The 26,825-nt window shown below is 45.2% G+C and overlaps 1 protein-coding gene across 1 annotated transcript in view; it reads left to right on the top strand.

The window, feature by feature from the left end:
• PRAP1 (proline rich acidic protein 1) overlaps nt 1-26,518 on the top strand; it is a 33,325-nt gene extending 6,807 nt beyond the window's left edge. Inside the window, exons 2-5 of the mRNA XM_085607941.1 lie at nt 9,379-9,445; nt 11,882-11,925; nt 24,262-24,365; nt 26,040-26,518. Of these exons, the coding sequence (XP_085464067.1) occupies nt 9,379-9,445; nt 11,882-11,925; nt 24,262-24,365; nt 26,040-26,218 (394 nt within the window). The 3' untranslated portion in view covers nt 26,219-26,518. The remainder of the gene's footprint in view (nt 1-9,378; nt 9,446-11,881; nt 11,926-24,261; nt 24,366-26,039) is intronic.
• Nucleotides 26,519-26,825: the final 307 nt, after the last annotated feature.

Raw genomic sequence — 26,825 nt, 5'->3', positions numbered from 1 at the left:
GTCAGCAAGGTGCCTCCACTTCTTTGGGGCCTTCCAAATCGTGACTATGTGAGGGGTTCGGAAGAGACGCCAGTTGGGGTTCGCCTCAAGGCTTTTTTTCCGGTCTGGGAAGAGTTTGTTCGGGATCAATGGGCCCTGCGGAATGTCAAGCTGAGTTATCAGATCGAATTTGGGGTTCCACCAGAGGATGTGTTAAAAGGCTACCCCTATTCCCCAATCTCATGTCAAGTGTCGGGCTCTGTTGGAGGGGGTTCAGGACCTGGTTTCCAAAGGGGCTGTGATGAAGGTGCCTGTGAGTCGACAGGGTTGGGGGGTTTACTAGATCCTGTTTCTGATCCAAAAACCAAATGGGGACTTCCGTCCTGTTCTGGATCTGAAGGCGGTGAATTTGTGCATCCCTCATCGGTCCTTCAAAATGGTATTGCTACAGATGATTCTGCCTTTCCTGTCCATGGGGGATTTCATGGCTTCTCTGGATCTCAGGGACGCCTACTTTCATGTGCAGATACACGTGTCTTCCCAGAGGTTTCTGCAGGTCTGTGTGGGCGTTGATCATTACCAGTTCCAGGTATTGCTATTTGGTCTGTCTGCCTCTCCTAGGGTGTTTACTAAGGTGTTGGCACCCTTGATGGGGTTGTTGCATGCTCAGGGTATCCAGGTATTTCCTTACTTGCATGACTGGTTGATCTCTTCCTCTTCTTTCCTTAAGGCTCAAGCACATACCCATGAGGTTTGCCAGCTCCTTCAGCAGTTCCGGTGGATTCTGAACTTGGAGAAGTCCCATCTGTGCCCCACGCAGGAACTGCTGGTTATTGGGGGGGTCTTCAACACCAGGATGGGGAAGGTTTCCGTGTCAGAACCTCGCAGACTGACTCTGGTGCGCAAGCTGAAGAAGGTGTTGGTAGCCCAGTCTTCCACGGCTCGGCAGTGGTTACGGGTTCAGGGGTTAATGTCTGCAACCGTAATGATAGTTCCTTGGGCCCGTTTACACTTGTATCCCCTGGTGAATCATGTTCTGGGGCATTGGAGTCCTGGGTCTCAGAATTACGAACAGTTGATTCCGGGGTGTTTGGACATTTCCAGGGAATTGTCCTGGAGGCTGGAGGATCAGAACCTCTTGCAGGGCTCTCCCTTTGTGTCCCAGGAGAGGTTTGTGCTGACATCGGATGCCAGCGAGCTGGGTTGGGGGGCGGTGTTGGCCCAGGAGTCGGTTCAGGATATTTGGTAAGTCCAGGAGGCAGAGATGTCTTCGAATTTGAGAGGGTTGAAGGCAGTGCAGTTGTCCTTGACTCATTTTCTTCCTTGGGCCCTACAGCGGGATGTCCTGGTGCGGTCAGACGGTGGTGGTGTGTTATGTAACCGCCAGGAGAGTGCGGGAGTGGCTTCCCACAACTTGTTAGCGAAACAGATTTGCCGGTAGGCAGAGTTGAACTTGTTGTCTCTGAGAGCGTTGCATCTGTCGGGGGTTTTGAACTCGGAGGCGGATCGACTGAGCAGGTTGTTTCCCTCCCAGTCTAACATGTGCCTGATACCGGAGGTGTATGGGTGCCGGATGGAGAGGTTGGGGGTCCCGGTAGTGGACCTGTTTGCTGCCCCCGGGAACGCCTTGAGGGAGAGGTTATGCTTTCTGGTTTGGTCGGACTCGGTTTGGAGAGTGGATGCGCTGTCGTTTCGGTGGGAGGGGGGTCTGATGTATGCCTTTCCTCCGATTGCCTTGATTCCGAGGGTCCTGCTGAAAACTAAGTTGGATTGGGCCTCTGTTATCCTGGTGGCTCCTGCTTCGTCCCGAAGGCCTTAGTTCCCTCTGTTGTTGAGGTTGGCAGTGGGTCCTTGCTGGCAGTTGCCAGTGGTTCCTTGTCCCCTGTCGTTTCCCCCTCTGTCCCGGGATTGTCTCGTCTGCTTGAATCTGGCGGGTTGGCTGTTGAAAGGATGAACCTGGTGGCTCTAGGGTGTTCTCCGGCTGTGGCTCAGTTTATCCAGCAGTCCCGGGGCCCTTTGACTCTAAAATCCTATGCTCGGCATTGGGTGTCTTTTCAGGGTTGGTGTGCGGATTGGGGCTGATCTACTTTGGAGGTGGATCCTATGCGTATCTTGGATTTCCTGAAGGATGGCTTCAACTTGGGTCTGGCTGTGTCCTTCTGGGCTCAGTGGGCAGCGGTGAGGGCGTTTAGGGTTTCGGCCTGTCAGCCTGTGGTTCCGTTGGTGTCCCGGTTATTGAGGAGTTGTTTCCTCCAACAACCCATGGTTAAGTCCTTTGCGCCAGGTTGGGATCTTCAGTTGGTTCTGAGGGCTTTACAGTCGGCTCCCTTTGAGCCTCTGGGTGAGGTGTCTCTGCATTTTTTGATGATCAAGGTGGTATTTCTTGTCGCTTTTACCTCGGCCCAGAGGGTTGGGCAGTTGGGTTCCTTGCTTTGTTCTGAACCTTTTTTACCTTTTTTTACGGATCGGATTGTTCTCAGGCCTGATCCTTCCTTTGTTCCCAAAGTCCCTTCCTCGTTTCACTGCTCGGAGGATCTGGTTTTGCCCTTGTCCTATCCTGATCCTCTTTCGCAGGGTGAGGTGCGGCTGCACTGTTTGAACATTAGGCGGGCTCTTGAGGTGTACTTGGTGCATACTAAGCCTTTTGGTAAGATGGATTCCCTTTTTGTGACCTTTGGCCTGGCTGGTCAGGGTCTGAAGCCTTCTGGTGCTACTCACAGTCGGTGGCTGAGGTGGGCTATTGGGACGGCATATGATGCTTGTGGCGTGCTGGTGTCTGGGTCGGTGCAGGGGATATCGACTCGGGGTGTGGCTCCTTCCTGGGCTTGTTCTCAGGGGGTTTCTGTGGCTGAGATCTGCAGGGCGGCTACTTGGAGTGCTCCTCACACCTTTATGTCCCATTATCGTTTGGTGGTGGGTGGGACGGGATTGGCTGGTTTGCGGATGCAGTGTTGCGTTCTGTTCAGGTGGTGTGACTTTCTGCTTGTACTAATAAAGTCTGTTTCCTGCTCTATGTTGAAGCCGATTCTTGCTTTCATATTTACTCCTATGGTAATTACAGTGACGGGGAGGTCTGACGAGGAGGTAATGACTGGTTACTTACCGGTAATATTCATTACTCCGAGTCGTAGACATCCTCGTCACAGTCCTGGTTCCCATCCCTCCCTCCCTGTTCGGCTTCTTGTGCTTGGGGGTACAGGATGTGCTTACATGTGTCAAGAGTTATAAGTCACAGGATGAAAGAATGGCCTGGAGGGTAGGGATGGGCTAAAGGAGTTTTGTTGGAAGTTCTGGGGAGGAGCTATTGCTCATATGGTAATGATCAAGCCTCTGTGCCCCTGCACCTGGATGGTCCGCAGGCAGCGCCCACATCATCAGATGCCACCCCTCGCTTGCATAACCTACCGGACTTTGTTTGCAGAGGGGCGGCCCGTACGCCGAACCATCTCTCTTGCAGAATTTTATTTTTGCAGATTTATATAGCACAAACTGGACCCAAAGATATTGGAGCACTTTACATGAGCACCACACAATTACACAAATTGTCTTTTTACAGAGCCGGCTTTGAATTTTGAAAATTAAATACAAATTGTGGATGTGCCTGGTGTTGCAGAAGTGAGACAGAACCGGAATCCCGGACTGGCAGGAAGCATTGTGAGATAGATTTCCAGGGCCATTTATGGCAGGATGTAGATCTGCTTTTTCCATTAGACACTGCCATGTATTCGCTGGCAAACCACAAACTAAACACTAACCCCAGACCACTCCCAGGTGCTGGGGCGAGGGCCCTCACCTTGTACTGCTTCTGCTGGAGAACAACCGAGCAGCGTGCTGCGAGGCGGGTGGGTGGTTGATGCATGTCACTTTTTCATCTACAGACTAGGACACTGTTATTGTTGCTTTGTTTTGTTTCATGAGGCACAGTGGGCGGCGAGAGTCCCAGGGCCTACTGAGACCAACCAGCCTAAGGAACAAGTCTTACCCTCAGAACTATGGCCTCAGGAGATGAAAGTAACTCTGACAGACACGAGGGCGATGGAGATAGATTAAGCAGCAACGGGGTGGGTGGGGGATTGAGATAATGCCAGGTGACCATGTTAAAGTGAAAGCGGACGCCCATGTTGTTATAGAAAGTGGGTACCCATGTGCTGCCCGCAGTACGAGAAACTCATTAATGAAAATAGTGCTGACAGACAAAAGAAGGCGTACCGTGTAACATCCGAAGTAAAGGGGCTGGCGCCATGGGAGGTAACAAATGAAGACAAGGCGGTATTAAGGCAGGACTAACAAGCCAGCTAAGGAATCAGAAGCTAGCATTTATGAAGGACAATGACACAAACCAATGACAAATATGGGTGGAGAGTGGGCGGGGCTTCTATTCCATACTCCTCTACAACAAGTCTCGCAGAGCAGCGCATACTCGCTGCCTCTATGCTCGATCTAAAAAGAAACAAGCACAAAATGTGGGCAACTTTAAAGCACATTATGGCCCCACACACAACACACAAGTTTGATCATTTGGTATAAATATCGATATAATGGTTCAATGTGTATTTATGTATTTTCATTTACAATTTTTGTCTGTTTGACATTTCTACTACGTTCGTTTACTTATGTCATCTCTCTTTCTCTTACACTCCCTCTCTCTCTCACGCCGTTCTTACACTAATGCCATTCCTGTCATCGGTGCTGTCTCATTTGAGTGGCCAGTGGTTCTTGAATCCCAGGCTGAGACTTGGCTACCCTGTTACCCTGCTTGTGCCTTCCTCCCACCCTGTGCTCTCTTGCTCACCAGTGCATTACCCACTCTGTGACCTCGCCATAGCTGCGCTCTTCCCACACCTCTGTTCCTGATCACACATTCTGTGCTCTTTTCGTGCTTGTCTCCTCACCTGTCCTGTGCCATTTTACCTACACTTCACCCCTTACACATTAGGCACCGCTTCCTCTACTATGTCTTTGCCACCCTCACTCACAGTGTCCTCACCCACTCTGCACTACCTCACCACCTCTCTGGCCACCTCCAGCACTCTCTGATCCTCACCCACCATGTACCCCTCAACATAACTCTTTTCCTTGCTGGAAGTGCTTTGGAAATGCAATATTCGTTTGTGAAAGACCTTTTTTTTAGCACATTTCACTGGCTTAGACAAAAGAGGCATTGCAGTATTAATTAAATATGGTGACACCACATTACATACTTGAAGAACCACTGCTGTCACCATCAGCAAAAGACTGCAGATGATTATTCCATCCCTAAAGCTGTCATTCAAATGATTACCGCAAGGTATTTTTTATTCATGCTTGGAAGTACCTGAACCAGTGGTAATACCGCACACCGACTGCAGTAATATTATTATCACCCTTGGTGACTTTTCATGGCCTTGTAAATATGGGCCCCTTTCACGCATTGCTCTGAGTGAAAGGGGGTGCTTTTAAATCGTAAGTTATTGCCAACTACAGCTCCCTCCCTGACGTCAGTGCTCCCTCTCCATGTCAGTGCCAGTGCAGCTGCACATGTCGCACTGTCCTATAGCCGGCCCTGGGGGAAGGCACATGGATGTGTCGTATTGTTGTTAATATGATGCATCTTTGTGCTCTTAAAATTACGCAGCTCGGCGCAGGAAAATGGCTTGCGGTGCCACACTGAGATATTTTGTAGTAAATGAGGGCCTATGTGCGTGGGCCCTTGTGGCTACATGAGAGAGGGGGAGTCTCCGACTTATCCCATAGACACAATGCACTGCCCAAACAGGATGTCAGATGGTGGCCGGTGAGCAAGAAGCGTGACTTCTAAACAGGAGACGTTAGCAGTATTATGTCCTCGTGGGAATTCTAGTTTGTTGATAATGGCTGTAGGCTGTGTTGGGCCTCAATAAATAATTTTATTTATTTAGTTTCTTAAACCCAGATTAACCTCAGCTACCATGTCAAATTTCCTAGGTCCTCCAATGGTTCTTGTTCTATGCTGAAAGGGACTACAATATGTAGAGGATAAGCAATTATCATATGAGGACCTGGAATAAGATCATTGCTAACATTTAATATTGGAAGCAATCTCCCAAGCAATCGTACATCATAGTTAATCATCAAATCGATTTGAATTTAGCCACAAGCAAATAAATGAAGCATAATCAGCAGAGTAATTTATCTTATTTTATATTCCTTGTTAGATTTTCAAATAATTTGCATACAACCCAAATTTAATCTAAATCAGATTTAATTTACATTAAAAAGTCTTGTGCGAGATCCAAATATGAAGGGACTATCCTCCTCAGCAGAGGAAGATCTTATTTTAAAAGAAGTCAATTAGAAGGAGAAATCATTTGCGTCTCATACCAACCCTATTAGGAAAGTTCAGTCATTTCCAAATGACCATTTCCAGTTCATGGACAGATTTGTCAGTCTCTGTCCGCGCTGTAGCGTCAATGCCACAGCTGCTCCGACGCGAAAGCTTTCAGCCGAAAACGTTCCACTATGTTAGCATACCAGTCTGCAGCAAAACATAGTATATAGTAACAGTTCGCATTGTTTCTGGAAGTCCTAATCTTTTGTTTCTGTACCTCAAGATCGGTAAAGGGGTGACGCCCCTTAGTTCAAATTTTAGGCAATTATACTCCATCGATTCCAGGTTTACCCCTTGGACATCACCAAATTTGTCAGACCACTCTGTCCCATTGGTTGTTCACAATAGGATGAGATGATGTAGTTGGTAAAAGTATACTAATCAGGAAGAATTAAGTAATCCATCACTTGGAATTTCCTTAGAACCACTGTAATTTAGTTGTATGATTGTTTGTAGCATTTGGAAAGAAGACGATTTCATGCTCTTATCTCTTGTCTGTTCATTTGAGAGAGGGTAGATTTTGTATCATAGGGGGCCCCTGGCCCGTTCTGGCCACACCTGAATTATGAGACCCTTGTCCTTGCCCTGCCAGCCTAATTTGTAGGCCGTATTACACTGACCAGCGGGTCCTGTGTTGCTATTTAGTCACCCTGGGACATCCCTCCCACTTGGCCAGCATGAAACTGCTGTGTAGGCCCTTCATTTCGAAATATAGGCCTTTGTTACATTGACCATAGCTCTGCCGTTTTAGTGTATTGCAGGCTGATGGCAGGTCTGACCCAACTCATATTCAGTTCCTCTTTCTGCGAGGTTTCCCGCTCCAAACTAGTAGCCCCCACCCTACCGTGCTCTGTGATCGGAATCAAAGTTCAGCATCCCCTTGAGACTTCGACATACAGTAAGCTGCATCCTGGCATGGCACTTGTTTCCTGAGCAGGGGTCCCGCTTTTAAGGGAAGTGGCAACCGCAGAGTGTCAAGTTAGGAGAACTGAAGAGATTTATATGTGTCTATATTCAATTCGCGCATAATATCTGTTTATATTTTCTAAGTCGCGTACAATGTCTGCTTATAGTTTCTGCTTGCTCTGCGAAATTTACGACAAGCGATTGGCCTGAGACACTGACCTTTTCACCTAGTTCATTGTCAGCATTAAGTGGGTAAATGACGACATGTCTGGTAAATACTGCAGACGAAGCTATTTGGGTAACTTACGTAGGTAGAAGTTGCGTGCAAAGAACCCCAAAAACAGTATAAATAGGGAGCACTCACAAACATCAAGCGGACTACCTCGCTGTCTGTATGTGGGTTACGGACTGCGTAGAGTTTTCCCCAAGAGCAAAAGAAGCTCTTGCGTCTGCTTAGCATTATGTTGTATTTTACCCATATGAAATGTCTTGTCATGTTTAATCATTGTTCTCTTTATTTGTTTCTCCTTTTTTGTATTTACATAATGTATTCATTGTAATTGCAGGAATGCTTGCTCTAGAGTAAACGTGAGAGTTCCTAGGTGACAGAGTTCTTATACTCTGAAATGTTTCTCCTTGATGTAACCTGTTTCTTCAATTGCACTTATAAATGTGTTCTCTTTCTCTCTGACAGTACAATAGTGCAGATACGGAGGGTATCATGATGAGCTCCATGTGATTATCTGAATTCTGTATTTTATGCCTTTGTCTTGCAGTTTCTTTGAAGTTGCATCTTCTCATTAAACTGCCATTGTATTCTGCCTCCAATTCCATGTCTCACATGTCTATTTTCTTCAATTTTAGAGCGAGCATTCCTAGGCACCCCGGTTCAAATTAAGGTGCCCCTTTTGTCCCTGACTAACTCTCCTGCTCAGTTCTGTGGTGGCTCCCGGGGCTCTGAGTACCGCCCCTAGCTTCCTTGTCCTGTAATAAATCCTCCCTCCAACACATTCTCAAGTGTTTGCTCTAGGAAGTAACACTTTTGTTGCAAGTCTATTCAAGTATGCTACGATTGTGAAAGAAAGCAATTGAGTGTTAGAACACAAGTGGAAACTTTAGGAAAGGTTCCCATAGGTTTCAGACTATTCAGTTCATAAGTTCATACTAGGAAAGGAAGCGAAGTTTGAGGCCTTCATAAAACACAGCCTATGCACGATGAATTGGTGCTAAAATATGAATCTCACATTACATAGAACTGTGCATTAATTTTTCAATTAAGCATAATAATATTAATTTCAATATAAACTGTGATCAATTCATGTAAGTATTGGGTACCGATAAAAATGTTAACATTCACTATTACTTCACATATCATTTTCGTACGTTTTCTTTTGCACTTTACATATAATTATATCATGCAAGATTTAAAGTACATCAGAAATAAACTTCTAAAAAGTGCAATTCATAACATAATCTCGTGTAACACCTACTTTCTTATCAATGTCAGTGCTCACGCTAAACATTCTAGGGTTATTGCCTGTTTTCTAACGCATGAAGCAATTTTTATTCTTACATAGACATTTTCTGTGTTATCGTTTTATTTACCACATTTATACAAGCATAAGATCACATGTTACAAGAATGTCAGATTACACGTAAACGTATTAACTGTATTGTGTTATCAGAAAACTACTTCTAACATTCTGCATGCTTTTACGATGCAGTATCTAAATCAGAACTTCATTGGTGTGTTTCTTGATACATGGAGCCTAACGCATATTTTTTTGTCATCATCATGTAAAGGTGTTGCAAATCATTTCTGTGTAAAAGTTGTCGTAAATGGATGAAAGATAACATCTCTGTTCCATCACTACATATGGCTCTTAAAATAAACATGGGGTTGTTGAACTGGTTAAGTAATGATTAATCAAGAGGTAAGACACACACCATAATGTATATGTGATATTAGAAACCAGTTTCATGAAGCATCTGGAAACCGATGACATTTTCTCTAGTTCAGTCATTGATAGGACCAGCTACCTAGACATGCCCATTTGATATCTTAAATATCTTGTTCAGATTCCCTGAAGCAGACTTATATTGTATTAAGTTTACACCTTCCTCATGTGTCTTCTGCCTTCTTGCAGGATAACCAGTGTCGTTAGCTGCCTGCTACTCCTCCAGTGCATGGAAGCCATGTCGGCCATGCCACAGGTACATCTTAACAGTACTGCCATTGGTGACCACGCTAGTGCTATCTCAAATGTGTGTTTAGACAGAATGGAACATGGCTTGAGGTTTGATGGTCAAGAAGGCTTATGGTGAAGAGCTTTCATACAGATAGATTTCATCAATGTGAGACAGTCCTAAAACAATACCGAGCCTAAAAGACAGCGTCATCGCTTGCCATGCAGTAGGATGGCTTAACACACGATGGCAGACAGGCTGGGGCAGAGTTAGTTACATGTCAGTCCTGCACTACCAGTCTGTCATAAGTACCTACCTTTGGGGAGTGTTCCATACAGGTCAGACCGGCTCTCAGATAACCAGCCCTCCGAGACATTCTGGAAGCGTCCAGGACCCTGAAATGAGTGATGTGCTCATCAGAGGTTCTTGAATGATCTTGCATCTTCCATTCCTTCAAATAGAGTTAGCACTGGTTTTCCGTATGTTGGAAATAAGCCAGAGTAGCTCGCACAGGGCTACCCTACTGCAGCAGAGTCTTGGCGTCCATATGCTTCATATAAAAGAGTAAACTAAGGGGCCGATTCACAAAGGCATTTACGAGTCTGTGAAATAGTACTACAGGAGCATTAATTCACATGATCATAAATGTCTTTGTGAAATGGCCCCTAAGGTATGTTATCAGCATTTGTATAGCACCTTCTAGCATTTGGATGGCACCTGTAGTATTTGCTTAAACTTTGCTCCCCTATTGTATATTTTTGTGATTTCCATCAGTCGGTTGTGTGTGTTTGTATGTGTTTAGTTTTTTTGTATGGTTAGGAGGGATTTGTTAAATATATACCTAACCCCTTTCACGCGGGGGTAATTCCCCCGTGGCGCGGGGGTGGCGGCGGCGGTGGTGGCGCTGTGCTCGTGACGAGCCCAGCTTGTCATGAGGCACAGTGGAGCTCTGCTCATGACGAGCTGAGCTCATCACGACCCCGCCCACTGATTGATTCTCCCGCACAGGCGGGGAATCAATCGCGCATGGGCGGGCCGCGACTGTTATGACGAGCCCAGCTCATCATGAGCACAGCTCCACTGTGCCTCATGACGAGCTGGGCTCGTCATGAGCACCGAAGCGGTTAAGTCGGTTCATGTGAATGTAAGGTAAGTTTAATTCTAATAAAGAACTTTGTTGTGTTTTATGTGTGCGAACAGTCTTTAAATGGGCAGGTGCTGCCAAATGAGGAATATCTGCACTTCTTAGCTAGAAAAGGGAGTGTACCAGCACTTCTCATCAGAGTTGCATACCATAATGTGTTTCGAACCACTCTCACTCTGTGAATCACTAAGGGCCCTATTATGTGTTTGGCGGTCCATAGGACCGCCAAACCCATGGTGGCGGTCTGACCACTGCCACACTGCTGGCCTGCCTGCAGTATTAACAGATTGGCAGTCGGACTGCCACTGGACCGCTGCGACTGTCGCGGATCAAGGATCCCGCAGCAGTCTTGCAGCGGTCTGAGGCACTGCTGAGCATATTTTAAGTTGCCGCACCGCCACCCTTTTCATGACAGTGAGACCGCCGTGAAAAGGGTGGCGGTGAGGCAACAAAGAGGGCCCTAGCTGGGCCTTCTTGCACCTCTGGGCCTGGGGGTGCACATGTAGTGCCCCTTGTGATTTGCACCCCAAGTTCCTGCACAGTGTGGCATGTATGCCACACCATGCAGGAAGGTGCAGGCGGCGCTCTGAGAGTAGCGGTCTGCCTGTTAGGCTCTGCTATGAGCCCGACAGACCGCTGCTGTCAGACTGCCGCATGACTGCTTCCAGTCCAGGAATAAACTCCCGATCTGGCAGGCGGTCGCACCACGGGTTTTGTGGCTCTATAGCAGACGGAATGTTGCACCGTCGGTTGTAGGACCGCCAAACTCAGAATAAGGCCCTAAGTCTGCATGTGGACATAGCACACCATAGACCCTTATTCTTTCAACTTGAAATAGCTCAGCATGAATGAATGCCTCAAGAGGCATTATCAAGCCAAACCTAAATAAGCTGAGTACTGTCCAGGTGAGGTTTAGAGCCAAGACCAGTAACAAAATCATGACCTTCAAGAGATAAATGGTGTCTATTGGAAGCATGCTCTGTAGGGAAATCAGTTTGATCAGACACCTGCTCACACGCCCTAATAGCACATTTGGTATCATACACTTGCCCCATGGCAGGAATAGCACACATTGCACAGACATAGGACAACCAGTAAGAGAAGCCAAAATCGATGAGAAACATGATCACAGGTATAAAACTGACATGTCAGGCTGAGGATCTCTAGGAGAAGAAGCACCATTTGTATCTTTCATGCGTATATGCCACAGTATCACAGCTTTACCCGGACACAGAGGAGAAGCACATATTGTATTCATGTTCACTGTGCATTGTGGATTCCTCCAATTGACATTCATCTTTATGTCTCTCTGGTTTTAGTTCCCAAGAGAGACCGACAGTTCCTTTGTTATGGATTCCAAAGGGTATGTATAAGAAATGTGTTTCTGGATATGAGACCCTTTCTCTGACCCTAAATTAAGCTGTACTGTGTACTTCAATTATTTGTTGAAATAGTCCAATGAATTGCATATGTGTCCACTTGTATGTCTCTGTTGGTATAGGAGGCTGCATTTCATTTTTTTTCACAAATAGAGTGGGAGAGGTCCTTCTTTTATTGCAACCACTTTCCTATGTCAAATTAGTTCAAAGTCCTAGTTTTTGATTCTTTCTATTCATTATAAAAGTTTATCCACACCACTGATATATTTGTAATAAATACTCCTTTTATTATATTTCCAAACAAATCCAATATACAGCCGACGGATTTCATCCTGTGAAGCAGAGCTTCTATAGAGCTGTAAACAAACCAATAACACACAAATAAATTAAAAAGTTGTCCAGAAAAACATACTTCTACAATTTTACTTGACATAACAATTATCTGTGATTATGAAATAACTTCAGACTAAGGACTTGATTTAGATCTTGGCGGACGGGTTACTCTGTCATAACGGTGACGGACATCTGGTTCAATGAAATATAAATCCTGCTCTATCCTATGAGATTTCTATTTCGGCAGATGGTATATTCGTTCGTCACCGTTGTCATGGAGTAACCCGTCTGTCGAAATCTAAATCAGGCCCTAAGACATAGCATGCAAACTAATAACAATATTAATACAGTTCTTGTATGTGTCAAAGACCAGGATGATTCCTTACCTCTCTATATGAATTAGATGGCATGAAAATATATATTTTCAATGGACAATTCTTCTGTACTTCCTGCATCACGATCATAGTTATGAAAATTCAATCACTGTGTTTTCTTGTTTCCAATAACCAAAATAAAGATCCACATTTAACCTGGCTAGCCTACAATATTTTGACATTCGTGTGTCCCATCATTATAAATAAACAGATGAGATGCATATGTATATTTACTATTCCAAAAAGGAACATAAGAAAAATCATACCACACTTATTTTTTACTAGAGAATACATTTGTTATACTTAATATAGCAACTCAAAGGTAACTATACTGTGCCAATCAGCCACCAGAACCAGAACATAACATAGGGCCAGATGTACGATCATTGTGATTTGGAACTCGCAAATTGCGACAAATTATGAGTCACAATTTGCGAGTCGCAATTCACAATGTACAACAGTGTCTCAGACACAGTTTGCGATTCCCAATGGGGTCGCAAATTGCATGCCTCATGAATAATAATGAGGCACTCACAATTTGCGACCCCATTGGGAATGGCTGGCCCTCCCAGGTATGGTGGCCTGCTGGGCTCAGCAAAAATTGCCACGATCCTGTGGGATTGGAAAGAAACAAAAATAAAATGGTGGCCGGGCTGCACTGTTCAGTTATAGGTCCCGGGGAGTCACCCACTGGGTTCGTATTCAATAAGAGGAAGGGGGCGCATGGCCCCTGTTCGAGCCATTATAGTCCCCAGGGGGCCCACCCCATGGCCAAAATCACTAAAAAAGGGGACGGGGGCCTGCTCCGAGCCATCACAGGCCCTGGGGAGGCCACCCCAGGGCTGAAATAAAATATAATCAAAAGGGGAGTGAGGCTGGCCAGACCCCTCCCTGAGCCATGAAAGGCCCTGGAGACACCATCAACTGAGGCCGCTAAACTCTTTAAAAGAGAGGGGTCCATGCAGCTCACCTCCCTGAGCCTTGTATGGCCCGGGGACCCCATCCATCGGGCCAGCTAACTAGCTATGTCCCGGGGAAACTATCCCCAGAGCACAGCGGTTTCCCTATCCACAACGGTGCAGGCAGTGAAACCTGTGTTTGTTCCTACCTGGTGCAAGCTTTTTTGAATCTCTAGCCCCACTGGAGCAAACACAAAGTCTGCTCCCAGCTGGCAGGTGCTTTAAAGAAAGATCCTGCCAGCTGGGAGCAGACCTTTTTATCTGTTTCCCTGCCCACACTGATGCGGGCAGGGAAGCACATCAAGAGTACTCGCGCCCAGAGGCAGCAGCAGAAATAGCTGCTCCCTCTGGGTGGGAGCAATGCCGGCTCCCACAGGAGGCAGGGAGCCCACTGGGGCCACAAGGGCCCTGGGACTTTGCCCTCAACCCCCAATGTTGTGGATGGTGGGTGCCCTGGGTGAGCACCAGGGCACCAACCTCAAAATAATGCAGGTCCTGGGGGATGGGGTCCCCGGGGCAGAAAAGAGCACAGGGAGGTAGGCAGCATCCCCCTCCCATTTAAAAAAATACCCTGGAGGATGGGGTCCCCAGGGAGCTTGGGCCATGTTCCCACCCTCTCCTTTCATGAAAAAAAGCCCTGGAGATCAGGTACCCAGGGCCTAATAGAACCTTGGGAGAGGGGCCATGCGGGCTCCTTCCCCTTTAATAAAAAAAGCTCTGGGGTATAGGGTCCCCTGGGCCTAATAAGGCTCTGGGAGGGGGGCCACGCAGCCACCCTCACTTTTAATTTAGAAAAAGGCTCTGGAGGATGAGGTCCACATGGCCCCTCCCATGTTTTGTAAGTTTTGGCCTTGGAAGTTGGCTCCCTGGTGCCTATAATGCCTCCCCTTTGAGACTCGGGAGGGGAGTAACATGCCCCCCTCCCCTGTAAAACATGCATGGCCATGGTTTATGGGGACCCCAGGGCCATAATAGGCTCGAGGTGGGGAGCCACGTGGCTCTCCTCCCCTCTTCATATATATATGGCCCTGGGAGATAGGATCCCCATGGCCTTTTTAAGACACAGGGAGGGGAGCCATGCACCCTCCCCCTCCCCTATAAAATACATAAGGTTCTGGGCGATGTGGTCCTCAGGGCCCAATGAGGCTCAAGGAGGGGGGCCACATGACCCCCTCCACTTTTTTATTGGTTTTGCCCCAGGGGATGGATACCCAGTGCCTAAGAAGGTTAGGGGAAGGGGGCAACATGGCCCCCTCCCCTTTTTTATTGTATTTGGGCCCGGATAGGGTCCCTGAAGCCTGAAAGACAACCTAATGCTGCACACGGCAAAGACCATATGCAGTGGTGGGTTGGCTGCCTTCTGTAGATTTCGCCAGGACCTGAGTGTGCAGCAAGGGGTTAACTCTATGTATGGTAATAAAATATTACTTTACCTTAAAAAAAAATATTAATTCACTGAAAAAAATAAACGTTAAAGTAACGTTATAGGTAGGTGTGACAGAAAGATCTGTTTTTTTAAAAAAGAAGAAAAGTAAAAAAAGAAACATTTACTAAAAAAAAACAAAGGTTAAAATAACATTATAGTAAGGTGAATTTGTCATTGACAACATTAACGTTCTGAACTAAAAAAAACACAGATATTCACCAGTTATAGTTAGCAGAGCTAACCATTATTGAGACCCCACCATTCACTGCTTATGACCTCACATATTACATGACTCATGAGAAGTTCCATGACATCATTTATATCACTGATGATAAATCTAATGACATCATCGCTGACATCACTGATGGCATTATCCAATGAGTTTGCTAGTTTATTTTGTAGTTTCTATAGTCGCAGGCAGCTACCATATTACTTATCTACCTAATTTTGTACAGCCTGTGTCTAGGTACTGGGTGTAATCGTTTACAAAATGGATGTGCTTCTAATGCATCATAGATGTGTAGAGGTATTGAACACTTTATAAATCTTTGTATTGAAGAGTAACTCTGTGTGCAGATGACAGTTGACAAGTTCGATCCAGTTTGTTCCACACAGGGTTTTGGGCTCTGCAAAAAAAGATTCCAACAGGGCAAAGATTCTACATAATAGATACTATGTATTGTAAGCAGCTTTGAAATATTAGGCAGAATTGTCTCAGCATGACCATTTCTACATAACATAACACTAGGTACTAACCTATGTACATGTGTATGTTTTGCTTCAGGTGATGGGCTGTAAAGTTTTCAGTTAAAGTATGAAGGCAGCAGGTTGTATGATCTTTAGCACCTTCAGACCTCGGTTATTTTAAGCAAATAGTGCTGTTTTTAACAAGCTTTGCATAAAGTGTACACTGTTCTTAATAGATGCTTTTTAATACTCAATGGTATATTTCTCATGAAAGTTTCACTGTCTGTAGACAGTGTGGTACAGGGCAAACTCTATCCAGACAGTAAACAGTGTTTACAGTACCCACTTTTCTACTCATATCAACTTAATTCTCAATGTAGGTTCAGTGACTGTGAGACGTTTGATGCAGATAAAGGCTGTCCATAGTAGGTAATACATTTTGGTAGAGTTGTTGAGTATCTTGAGGGATTTGTCTTTCTCTGAACACTTGTATTCAGATTGAACACTGTGTGCAATAAAGGTTTCCCATATATCTGTGTTTGATTGGTAATGTGAACCAGGCTATCTGTGAAGTGTATGGTATAGGGTTAATGCTGTACATAATCCATGATTGCTACACCCAAGGGAGTTGTATGTGAGGGCATTAACGATGCTTTATATTATTCTGAGATATTTTGTTCTTGCTTTCAGGCCTCTAATGCCATACGGGTTTATAGAGCAATGTGTACAAAAGATGCTCAGATGATGTAATCAGTGATGCCATCAGTGATTTCATCAATGATGTCATTTGAGATTTAATCAGTGATGTTAAAGAATACGTCATGAGGGATGGCATATGTGAGGTCATAAGCAGTGCATGGCAAGGGTGCAAGTTATAGTTAACTCTGCTATCTATAACTGGTGAATGTCTGTGTTTATTTAGTTCAAAACATTAATGTTGTCACTGACATATTCACCTAATAATAAGGAGGAGGGGGCAAGGTGAGAATGCCCTGTTCTCATAGCGCTGGTGCTGGGATCCCCCTGTGACCCTGCCAGGGCCAAAAAGCATTTTTTAGAAAAATGTTGCCGTAAAATTGCGAAGATTTGCGAATTTGTGGTAATATTTGCTTTAAAAAAGAAGTGAGGTCTCCCACGCTTCTTCAAAACTAAAACCTGGATGTCCCGGGTTCCCTTAGCATGCTTAAAAATAAGGAGGAGGAGACATGCGCGGCCCCCCTCCTGCAGTTCTTAAGAGCCCCGGGGACCACCTCCCCGGGGTTTTATAAATATATCAGAGGGGGGGCCACAAGGGCTCCCTTCATTGCCCCTTAAGGGTCCCGAGACCACCACTTCCCCAGGGCCACGTTTTGAAATAACAGAGGGAAAGGGGCCACGTGGCTTCTCTCCCAGGTCATATACCGCCCCGAGGACCATCAGCTCCCCGGGGCTTTTTTATTTTATTAGAAGGAGGGGGCCACTACAGTTACGCCATGCGTTATCCCCAGCCATTGGCTCCCTGACCATGCTCCCGGAATTCCATCCCTTGGAGGGTAGACTGTTAATGGGAAACCTCGGTCGGCATAAAATCCGTCAGATATACCAGTCCCTAACGACCCATGCTAAGACTACACTGCATAATACGCGAGAGCGGTGGGAGGCTGATCTCCCTGACTTGACCGATGATGATTGGGCTGAGGCGCTGGCAAGTCCGCGTGGGGCAGCGGTTTCCACTAGATACCGTTTGATCCAATTTAAGTACGTGCATCGGGTCTATTATACTCGAGTTCGGCTTTGGCGTATGGGAGTGATCCAGTCCCAGACCTGCTTGCGCTGCCGTGCTGAGGACGGCACATTCTTACACACAGTGTGGGCGTGTGGGGCGTTACGGGTCTTTTGGCAGGGGGTGGTGAATTGTTTGAGTGAGGTACTGGCCTGGACCCTTCCCCTAGAACCCCGTTTGATCCTACTCCATAGTACTGAGGACATAGGAGGGAATAGGTATAAGCGGCACTTGTTGTTCCTGGGCCTCACCTTGGCCAAACGGGACGTGGCCCAGCACTGGAAGGATGATTCCCCCCCTAGACTGTCCCCTTGGAAGAAGGCGCTGGACCGCTGTATGATTGCGGAACTCGCGGTCTTTCAGGCTCGGGGGTGCCCAGTGAAGCATGGGAAAATATGGTCCAGATGGGCTACGTATAGAGGTATAGACCTGGCGTTGTTGGAACAGCCCGATATGGGGGATCCCATTGAAAGATTGCTTAGAACCACGTAGCACGACTCGCTTGCAGTGTCATGGAGGTGTCTGAACCCTACAGTACAGTGGCAATCGTCAGGTTGCGCGATGGAACGACATGGGTGTGGGCATAGGTTGGGATGGGAGGGGGGGGGGGTTGGGGTCTGATGTTTGCAGACCAGGGTAGTGGGAGGAAATTGCAGTAAAGGTGCTTATGTGTTTCATATTAGTACGAAGTCGCCTTTCTTGATTGACCCTTGTACTGTACAAAACAATAAAGTTTGTTGTTAAAAAAAAAGAAGGAGGGGGCCACACAGCCCCCCTCTGAGACCACAACCTCCCCGGGCAGGCCCTTGAAAAAGAAAGCAGTGTGGCAGTGCAGCCCCCCCTCCTGGGGCCACTGAGGGCCCTGGGGACTGCCACCCTCCAGGGCTGACTCTTGCTAGCTCCCAAGGTACCCACACTCAGGACATAGTAGTTTGCTTTTGCTTGTCTGCTCCCAGTGGGCAGGAGCAGGAAAACTGCTCCCACACACAGCTCCCCCTCCTGGAGCCACTGATGGCCCTGGGGACTGCCACCCTCCAGGGCTGACTCTTGCTAGCTCCCAAGGTACCCACACTCGGTAGATAGCAGTTTGCTTTCACTTGTCTGCTCCCAGTGGGCAGGAAAACTGCTCCCACACACAGGAAGCAGCATTTATTTGCTGCTCCCTAAGTGTGGGAGCAATGCTGGCTCCCGCCAGATAGGGGGAGCTGGCAAAGAAACGCAGGGCAATGAGGCCCCCCCACGGTCACCAACATTACACACTGGATGCCTAGGATCAGGAGGCCGGGTCCCAGGGGATGGGGTCCCACGGGGCCGAAACCCGTTGTGGGACATGGGCCGCACATGCCCCTTCCCCATTAAGTTTTACCCAGGCTGTTCTGGCCCTGATGCTCATTTCACAGAAATTAAACCTCAACAGGAGGCACTTACAAATATAAACATACCAGGTGCCCCAGTTGAAGCTCCATGTCTGTAAAGGACAAATGGTTCTAACGTCCTGGGCTTGGCGAAGGCAAAGCAAGTCTGTTTTCTGGGCAATTCCACATTGAATCACAATCTCAAATCCTTGGTGAAGGTGAATGCATTGTTGGTCTATCAAAGGGCAATTTGTAGTGACTGTGACAAGTGGGGTCTTTCTGGGTCTCTCCTGGTGAGAGCAGAGTCCATGGTTCTCCTTTTAAATGGCTATGAGTATGCAAAAGTGCAAATCACCTGGAGGGATCGCCTGTTTGGTTCTGCCCCATCTACCTTAGTAATATGCAACTCATAGACTCATACAGGCACACACACACACTCATACAACTACAAAACCACTCACACATCCATACAGCACTCATGCACCCGGTCACCGACCCATACAGCCATTCACACAGCCACTCACACACCCATACAGCCACTAGTACACCTACTCACAGACCTATACAACCAATTACAAACCCACTCACAGACTCATACAGCCACTCAAACCCACTCACGCACCAAGAAAACTACTCACACCCTCCTCACACACACACCCACAGACCCCTAAAGTCAATCTCAAACTCACGCACAAAGGTTACAGTTAAGAAATGACATTTTAAAGAACCTTTGAAATTCATTAAAAGAACTAAAAGTTACAGGGACGTTATAGGTAGGAAATAACATTAAAAACATAGAAATTCACTAAAAAACAAAGCTTACAGGGATGTTATAGTGAGGAAATAACATTAAAAAAACATCAAAATTCACTGAAGAAAAAGGTTACAGGGACATTATACTTGGGCTCAGATTTCACTTGTACAAAACCAGTGAAATTCAGAAATTATAGTCACCTGACCTAACTATAACTTACGTCCCTCAAAGCACTGCTTATGACCTCACATATTACATGACTCATGGCATGGTCAGTGACATCACTGATAACATTATTGATGACATCTCAAATGACATCACTGAGGACATCATCCACAGAAACACTCACACATCCACTCACACACCCACACAACCGCTCATACACCCATTCACACATCTATATAACCATTACACACCCACTCCCTTATCCATTTATCTACTCATGCACTCACTCACACATACTGCCACTTACTTACCCATACACCTACTCACACAGCCACTCACTCACCCATAAAGCCACTCAAACAAACAGTCACTCACCCACACACCCGCTCACACACACCCATATTCCCCCATATTCCTACACACACACACACACACACACACACACACACACACTCACACACCCATATAGCTTCTCAACACAGACACTCACTCACCCATACAACTTAGACATCCACTCATACCCACACAACCACTTACATACCCATTCACACAATCATACAACCATTCATACACCTGCTCAACCACCCATACAGCCACTCATACAAACACTCACTTTCCAATACAGCCACTTACACACCAACTCATTTAACCAAACACCCACTCAAACTGCCACTCCCTCATGCATACAGCCACTTACACATCCAGTCACTCACTCATACAGCCACTCAGTCACCCATGCAGTTACTCACACATCCACTCACTCACCCATACAGCCACTCACTTACTCATACACCTACTCATGCAGCCACTCATTCACGCATACAGCCACTCACTTACCCATATAGCTACTCACACACATGCTCACCAATACAGTCACTCATCCACTCACTCGCCTACCATACAGCCAGTCACTCACCCATACACCCAAACACACCCCTTATTCACCCATATACCTACACACACACTCACTCACCCATACAGCCTCTCAACAAAGACACTCCCTCACCCATACAACTTAGACATCCACACAACCACTAACATACCCATTCACACAACCATACAACCATTCATGTACCCACTCACTCACTGACACAGCCACTCACACAGACACTCACTCTCTAATACAGCCACTTACACACCAACTCACTTAACCAAATCCCCACTCAAAATGCCACTTCCTCATGCAAACAGTTGCTTACACACCCAGTCACTCAATTATGCAGCCACTCAGTCACCCATACAGTAACTCACACATCCACTCACTCACCCTTATAGCCACTTATACACTCACCAATACAGCCACTGAAACAGCCACTCACTCACCCTCACTGGTACACACACCCTCTTTTACAACCTTACACTCATTCACACACCCACTCACACACCCATACAGGCACTCACATACCCACTCACACAGATACACAACCACTTACATAATATATGTTAGAAATAGTATCACTGATTAGTAGTACACAAAGTATACCAATTTAACTTTTGTAGTAGCTTAGTGTATATGTTTAACAGTCATAAACGTTTAGAAAACACTCACAATCACTGGATTATGTCATCAGTGATGTCATTTGAGATGTCATCAGTGATGTCACTGCACATCATGAGTGATGTAATATGTGAGGCCATAAGTTGTGCATTGCGGAGGCATAAGTTATAGTTAGCTCAGGTAACTATAACTGCTTAATTTCACTGGTTTTGTACAAGTGAAATCTTAGCCTAACTATAAAGTCCCTGTAACCTTTGTTTTTATATATATATATATATATACACACACACACACACACATATATATATATATATATATATATATATTATCTACTGGCGGTCGCCAGTAGATAGTTATAGTTAGGACCGTGTTTCCATAGGAAATCTCAAAATTCTATTTTGAATAACTTTGGCGCCGGTTGACGAATCCTCGCGAAATTTTCAAAACTAATGGGGCGCTCCGTTCAGCTCCTACCCTGAAAGTCTCGGGGTGGTTCGTCAAGCGGGGACCGAGAAAAAACGCGTTTTCCCCATGCATTTTTCCATAGGACCTTTAGTCGCAGCTACAGCCCGAACGGCTGAACAGAATTACTTGAAGTTTGGTAGAGAGGTAGCCATAAGGTCAAGGAAGTGCCTTTCGCAGGTCTGGTTTAAATCTGTTTAGTATTTCCTGAGAAAATAGCATTTAAAAGCATATATATCTATACGCGCGCAGGGTGCGCGCACCGTGCGTGCATCGTGCGAGCACCCTAACGTGCGCGAGCGTAATTCTGATTGGTGGTTACATGTTAGTCAACGTTCGAATCGGTCGAAATCAGGAAGTGTCGGCCGCCATTTTGTTTGTTTTCAGTGCGAGAGTGAAAAAGGAAGGTGGCGAACATGAAAAGGGGGCAGGGTAGAGAGTTCCTGACCCCCTAGCCTTGGTCAGGGGGTCCCTGAAGGACCCCGAAGGCCCAAAAAAAAAATTTTTTTTTAAATCGCGGGGGTCCCTGAAAAACTCAAATTTTTTTTTTTTTTTTTTTTTTTTTTTTTTTTTAAATCGCGGTTTATTGTAGTTTATTGTAAAATAAATATATAAAAAAAAATAATACATAAATAAATTAGCATTTAAAAAACCGTAGAAATTCACTGAAAAAACCATAGGTTTCACACACGTTATAGTTAGGAATTAGCATTTAAAAAACCTTGCAAATTCACTTAAAAAACCATAGGTTTCACACATGTTATAGTTAGGTGGATATTTCACTCGTAAAAAACCAATGAAATTCCCCCGTTATAGTTAGTTCAGATAACTATAACTCGCGCGACCGCCACTCTATCACAAGGATGATGTCATCAGTGATGTCATGAGTGATGCCACTGACCATGTCATGAGTGATGTAATATGTGACGTCATGAGCAGTGGATTGCGGGCGCGCGAGTTATAGTTATCTGAACTAACTATAACGGGGGAATTTCATTGGCTTTTTACGAGTGAAATATCCACCTAACTATACCATGTGTGAAACCTATGGTTTTTTAAGTGAATATATATATATATATATACACACACACATATATAAATATATCTATATATCATACACATATCTATATACAAATATAGGGGTAAGGGATAGGTAGAGGTATTGGGTGGTAAGGGTGTTTTTAAGGTTTAGGGGTGTTGGGTGTTAGGGTTTAGGGTGGGTAAGGGTACAGGGTGGTATAGTGTTTTTAGGGTTTTGGGGTGGGTAGGGGTATTGGGTGGTAAGGCTGGGTTTAGGGTTTAGGGGTGGGTACGGGGTGTTTTTAGGGTTATGGGGTAGGTAAGGGTATTGAGTGGTAAATGTGTTTTTAAGGTTTACGGGTGGGCAAGGGGATAGGGAGGTAGGGGTATTTTTATGGTTGAGGGGTGGGTAGGGGTTTTGGGAGGTAAGAGTGTTTTTAGGGTTTAGGGGTGGGTAGGGGTATTGTGTGGTATGAGTGCTTTAAGATTTAGGGGTGGTTAGGGGTATTGGGTGGTAAGGGTCTTTTTAGGGTTTAGGGGTGGGTAGGGGTTTTGGGTGGTAAGGGTATTTTTAGGGTTTAGGGGTGGTAAGGGTGTTTTTAGGGTTCAGGGATAGGTAGGGGTATTGGGTGGTAAGGTTGTTTTTAGGGTTTAGGCGTGGTTAGGGGATTCACTTTCCTTATATATGCTTACCTTGCATTGTAAAGGCATGCCTGGTAAAGGCAAAAGCACACTAGGGATCCAAGGGAGACAATCCAAAAAGATAAAGTATTACTTCCTGTCTAAATTGAAACTCACAAAAAATACGTCTCTCGTGAAAAAATTGTATAATAGAAAGAAAAAGGAAGCAAGACAAACAAGAAGTGCTCCTTTATAAGGACGAGAACCCTCACTGACCCGAAGGTGACATGCTTCATCCTTGGGCTCCCTCCTCACATCGGGCCCGCAAGGTTCCAAATGTGGGCTACAATTCTCCACCAAAGGAAGTCGTGGGTGGAGAGGAGCTTACATATTTTAAAGTGAGGGATAACCATAAGCAAAAAGGTTAATGAGGTGCAGAGTGCAAAAACAAGATTAATAAAAAGGTGAAAAATATCTCAGGGGCCCAATAACTTTATTCTGTGGTGCCCTTGGATAGGGTTAAAAACTAGGAGGACTGGGGGCTCAAAGCTAATATACCCCCAGAGCGGTCAACGTGTTTCTGCCTGTGTGGTGTCAGAATTATCTGTATGGCTGCCTCAGTGCTCCCTCCTTTATATTGCAGAACCAGCGGCACCTCATGTGTGGGTACCATATTTGAGAAAGGGAAACAAAGCTTTATCTTCTCAGAAAAAAACACGCACAAAGTCTATGAATCCTGGGCATATTCACTGAAAATCTCAGGATTTTGCAAGCCCAGCAGATCACCATAAACCGAAACGTGATCACTGTGGAGAACCTATGAGAGGAAATTTTATTTTTCTACTTAAGAAATATTTTGGGCGGAAATTGCTTAGTGTCACGCTGTGTGTTTTTTGTGTTCCAGTGGCCCCGGAGTCATTCAGATCGAGCCCCCTGAGGATGCAGAAATCACCTACGACATTGATCCTCAGATGCTGATCTTCACCAATGCTCTGCAGAAAGGAAAAGGTGCAAAGCTGGCGCAAGCCTAACTACCCTCAGACCATCCCCTGGTCCCGCACCCACAAATAGGCACCCCGATGAGCTGCAGTTAGTTTGGGTACTTTTAACGGTAAATATATAGTAAACCAAACGTAGCCAGCTGAGAATCTTACAATTTTCTCCTTGAATTACCACTCAAGTGACTTATGCTCCATCTCCTGGCCCTAGCTCCTGACAAAAACCCGAATCAGATTTCAAGCATTTACATTGGGATAGATTATCTCAGGGGTGGATTGAGATGAGAGCTGAATGTTTCTCACTGGAGACAGAGAATAAAATAGCCAGCAAGATATGGTTCCCTCATCTCCCAAAAATATGGGAACACCCAACCCTATAGCTTTTATTTATTTGGGTTTTTCTGTAGCACAGGCCACATCAGTCAAACTCGAAGCGCTTTAGACTTGGACATTGATAGAATACACCTACAAAAAGATGAAACCAGGTTTGTTTACATGATGAGATTCAATCGCACAAGTAGTACTGGTCACAGAGAAAGGATTAAACAGCTATACAGTAAAAACTATATATGGGATAAAGTACCCAGGCCATACATTAAAAGGATATTGCAAGTCACTGATGAGGTCCATGACTATATTGAGAAACAAGGCAGTAAGCCAAGATCTTTTATAAGGTTCTGGAACTCCGAGGTGACTTTCAATATCCTAATCATGTACGGCAGGGGTACTTTATTCTTTATAATGAATGGTCATACTGTCACCTTTCCCTAAAATCACCCTATACATTGGCGCATAGCTCTTTTATATAAAAGAGAAAGCATGTTTGCAAACATGAGAAATAAAAATAGAATACATAATGCAAAATTAAACACATCAAGAAAGTGGTTAGATATTTGCTGTAAAAAATATTTGAAAAAAATATCTGAAGCTGTTTAATATAGGTTAGTTTATTTTAAAGGGCACAGTAAAATCATGCAGAAAGATTCTAACTTTTCTATAATACTCAAGGAGTGCAAAAAATAAACATGTTGCCATAAATCTCCTTTCTTCTTGTCAATATACAACAAGAAATACAGTGCAGAAAAAAGAAAAGTAACATTTCATTTTCCATTCTTTAAACAGCTGCTTTAATTATGCTCTGTGACCTGACCTGCATGTCTCCTGGCTGGATCGCAGAGCAGATGGCCAGTGTAATGTTTGTACACATTTGGCAGGATAACCATGGGAACTTTGGAGGTTCTATTATAGAAATTATAGGCTGTTTCTGAGGGCTATTAACTGTTAACTTTTCCCAATGTATGGGTTGGAGCCAAAGTGAGGGCCTATCACAAGGGAGAGGACCATTAACAGCCGCTATAGCCCGACGCAGAAGGGCTATAAGAGTATTAGCGCATTCCTCCCTCTGAGGGCAGAATGTTTAAAAATAAACAGGGTGAAAGAGAGAGAAGCAAAGGAGTGTTGGTGCAGTAGGTCTATAGCAGCCACTATTGGCCCTGAGACACTTCATTGTCTTCAATGGACCTCCCAACATTCCAATGTTCTAATAGGAATGCATGGTCTATCAGGGAACCGTAATCTGGAGCACTGATGAGTTGGGCTTTTCAAATGTTTCCACGTGTGTCTTTTCCTCACCATAGTGCTCAAATTGTTTATTTAGAAAGCACTCATTTTGTCCCCTCTGTAGCTGAAGATCCTTTCGCCCACCTGCGGTCGGTTTCCGAGGAGGCAGAAGAAGACCGGGACAGTTTGTACCACCCTTTCGTCGAAGGCTATGGTGAAGCTTCCGCTGCACAGGCTGAGCTAGTGTACTCACAAGTGGTGAATGCGCCTGAAGAAGACCGCGATCACCTTCATCATCACTGAGAAAATGATCATCTACTAAAAGTAGAAAGAAGTGTCACTACGTTCAAATTAAAATACTGAAACAAGCAGCTCTGAGGAAACTGATCAATTGCAAAATTTTGGTGAGGAAGACTGGCCATTGGAGAGATCATGAAATAGGGCCGATTCCTGCTGAAGAGCAGAATGACACTTGAAGAGTCAATAGTGCCAATCAAATCCTGGTATGCAAATGACAACTGCGACCCAGCAGATTTTCAGAGACAGCGATCAAATATTTGGGCACTGTATGATTCAACCAGTAAAACACAATATTGAAATAAACAGACCCTGACGTTTGCTTCTCTTTCCCTTACAAATATACTATACGTTTTTTTTATTGCGACAAAAAGTGATTTTTTTTTGGCCTCTTCTCTATGAATATCCTTGTGACGGTGATAGGTTACAAGTTTTCTTCCACAGAAGGGTTTGTGCATGTATGTGGTAGGTGTGTCTATGATCATTTAGGGATGTGTGCATAGTTTGAGGAAAAACACAGCATGGGGTGGTTGAAGGAACATTCCAGAGATTTACTGGTTGAAAGTCTGGCTATGAATGACTGTACTTACTTGAGGAGAGAATGTTATAGAGT

The sequence above is a fragment of the Triturus cristatus genome, chromosome 1_2 (genome assembly GCF_964204655.1).
Source record: "Triturus cristatus chromosome 1_2, aTriCri1.1, whole genome shotgun sequence".
NCBI classification, from domain to species: Eukaryota; Metazoa; Chordata; class Amphibia; order Caudata; family Salamandridae; genus Triturus; species Triturus cristatus.
Note: the sequence above shows the minus strand (reverse complement) of the source record. Positions and strands in the feature narration are given on the sequence as shown.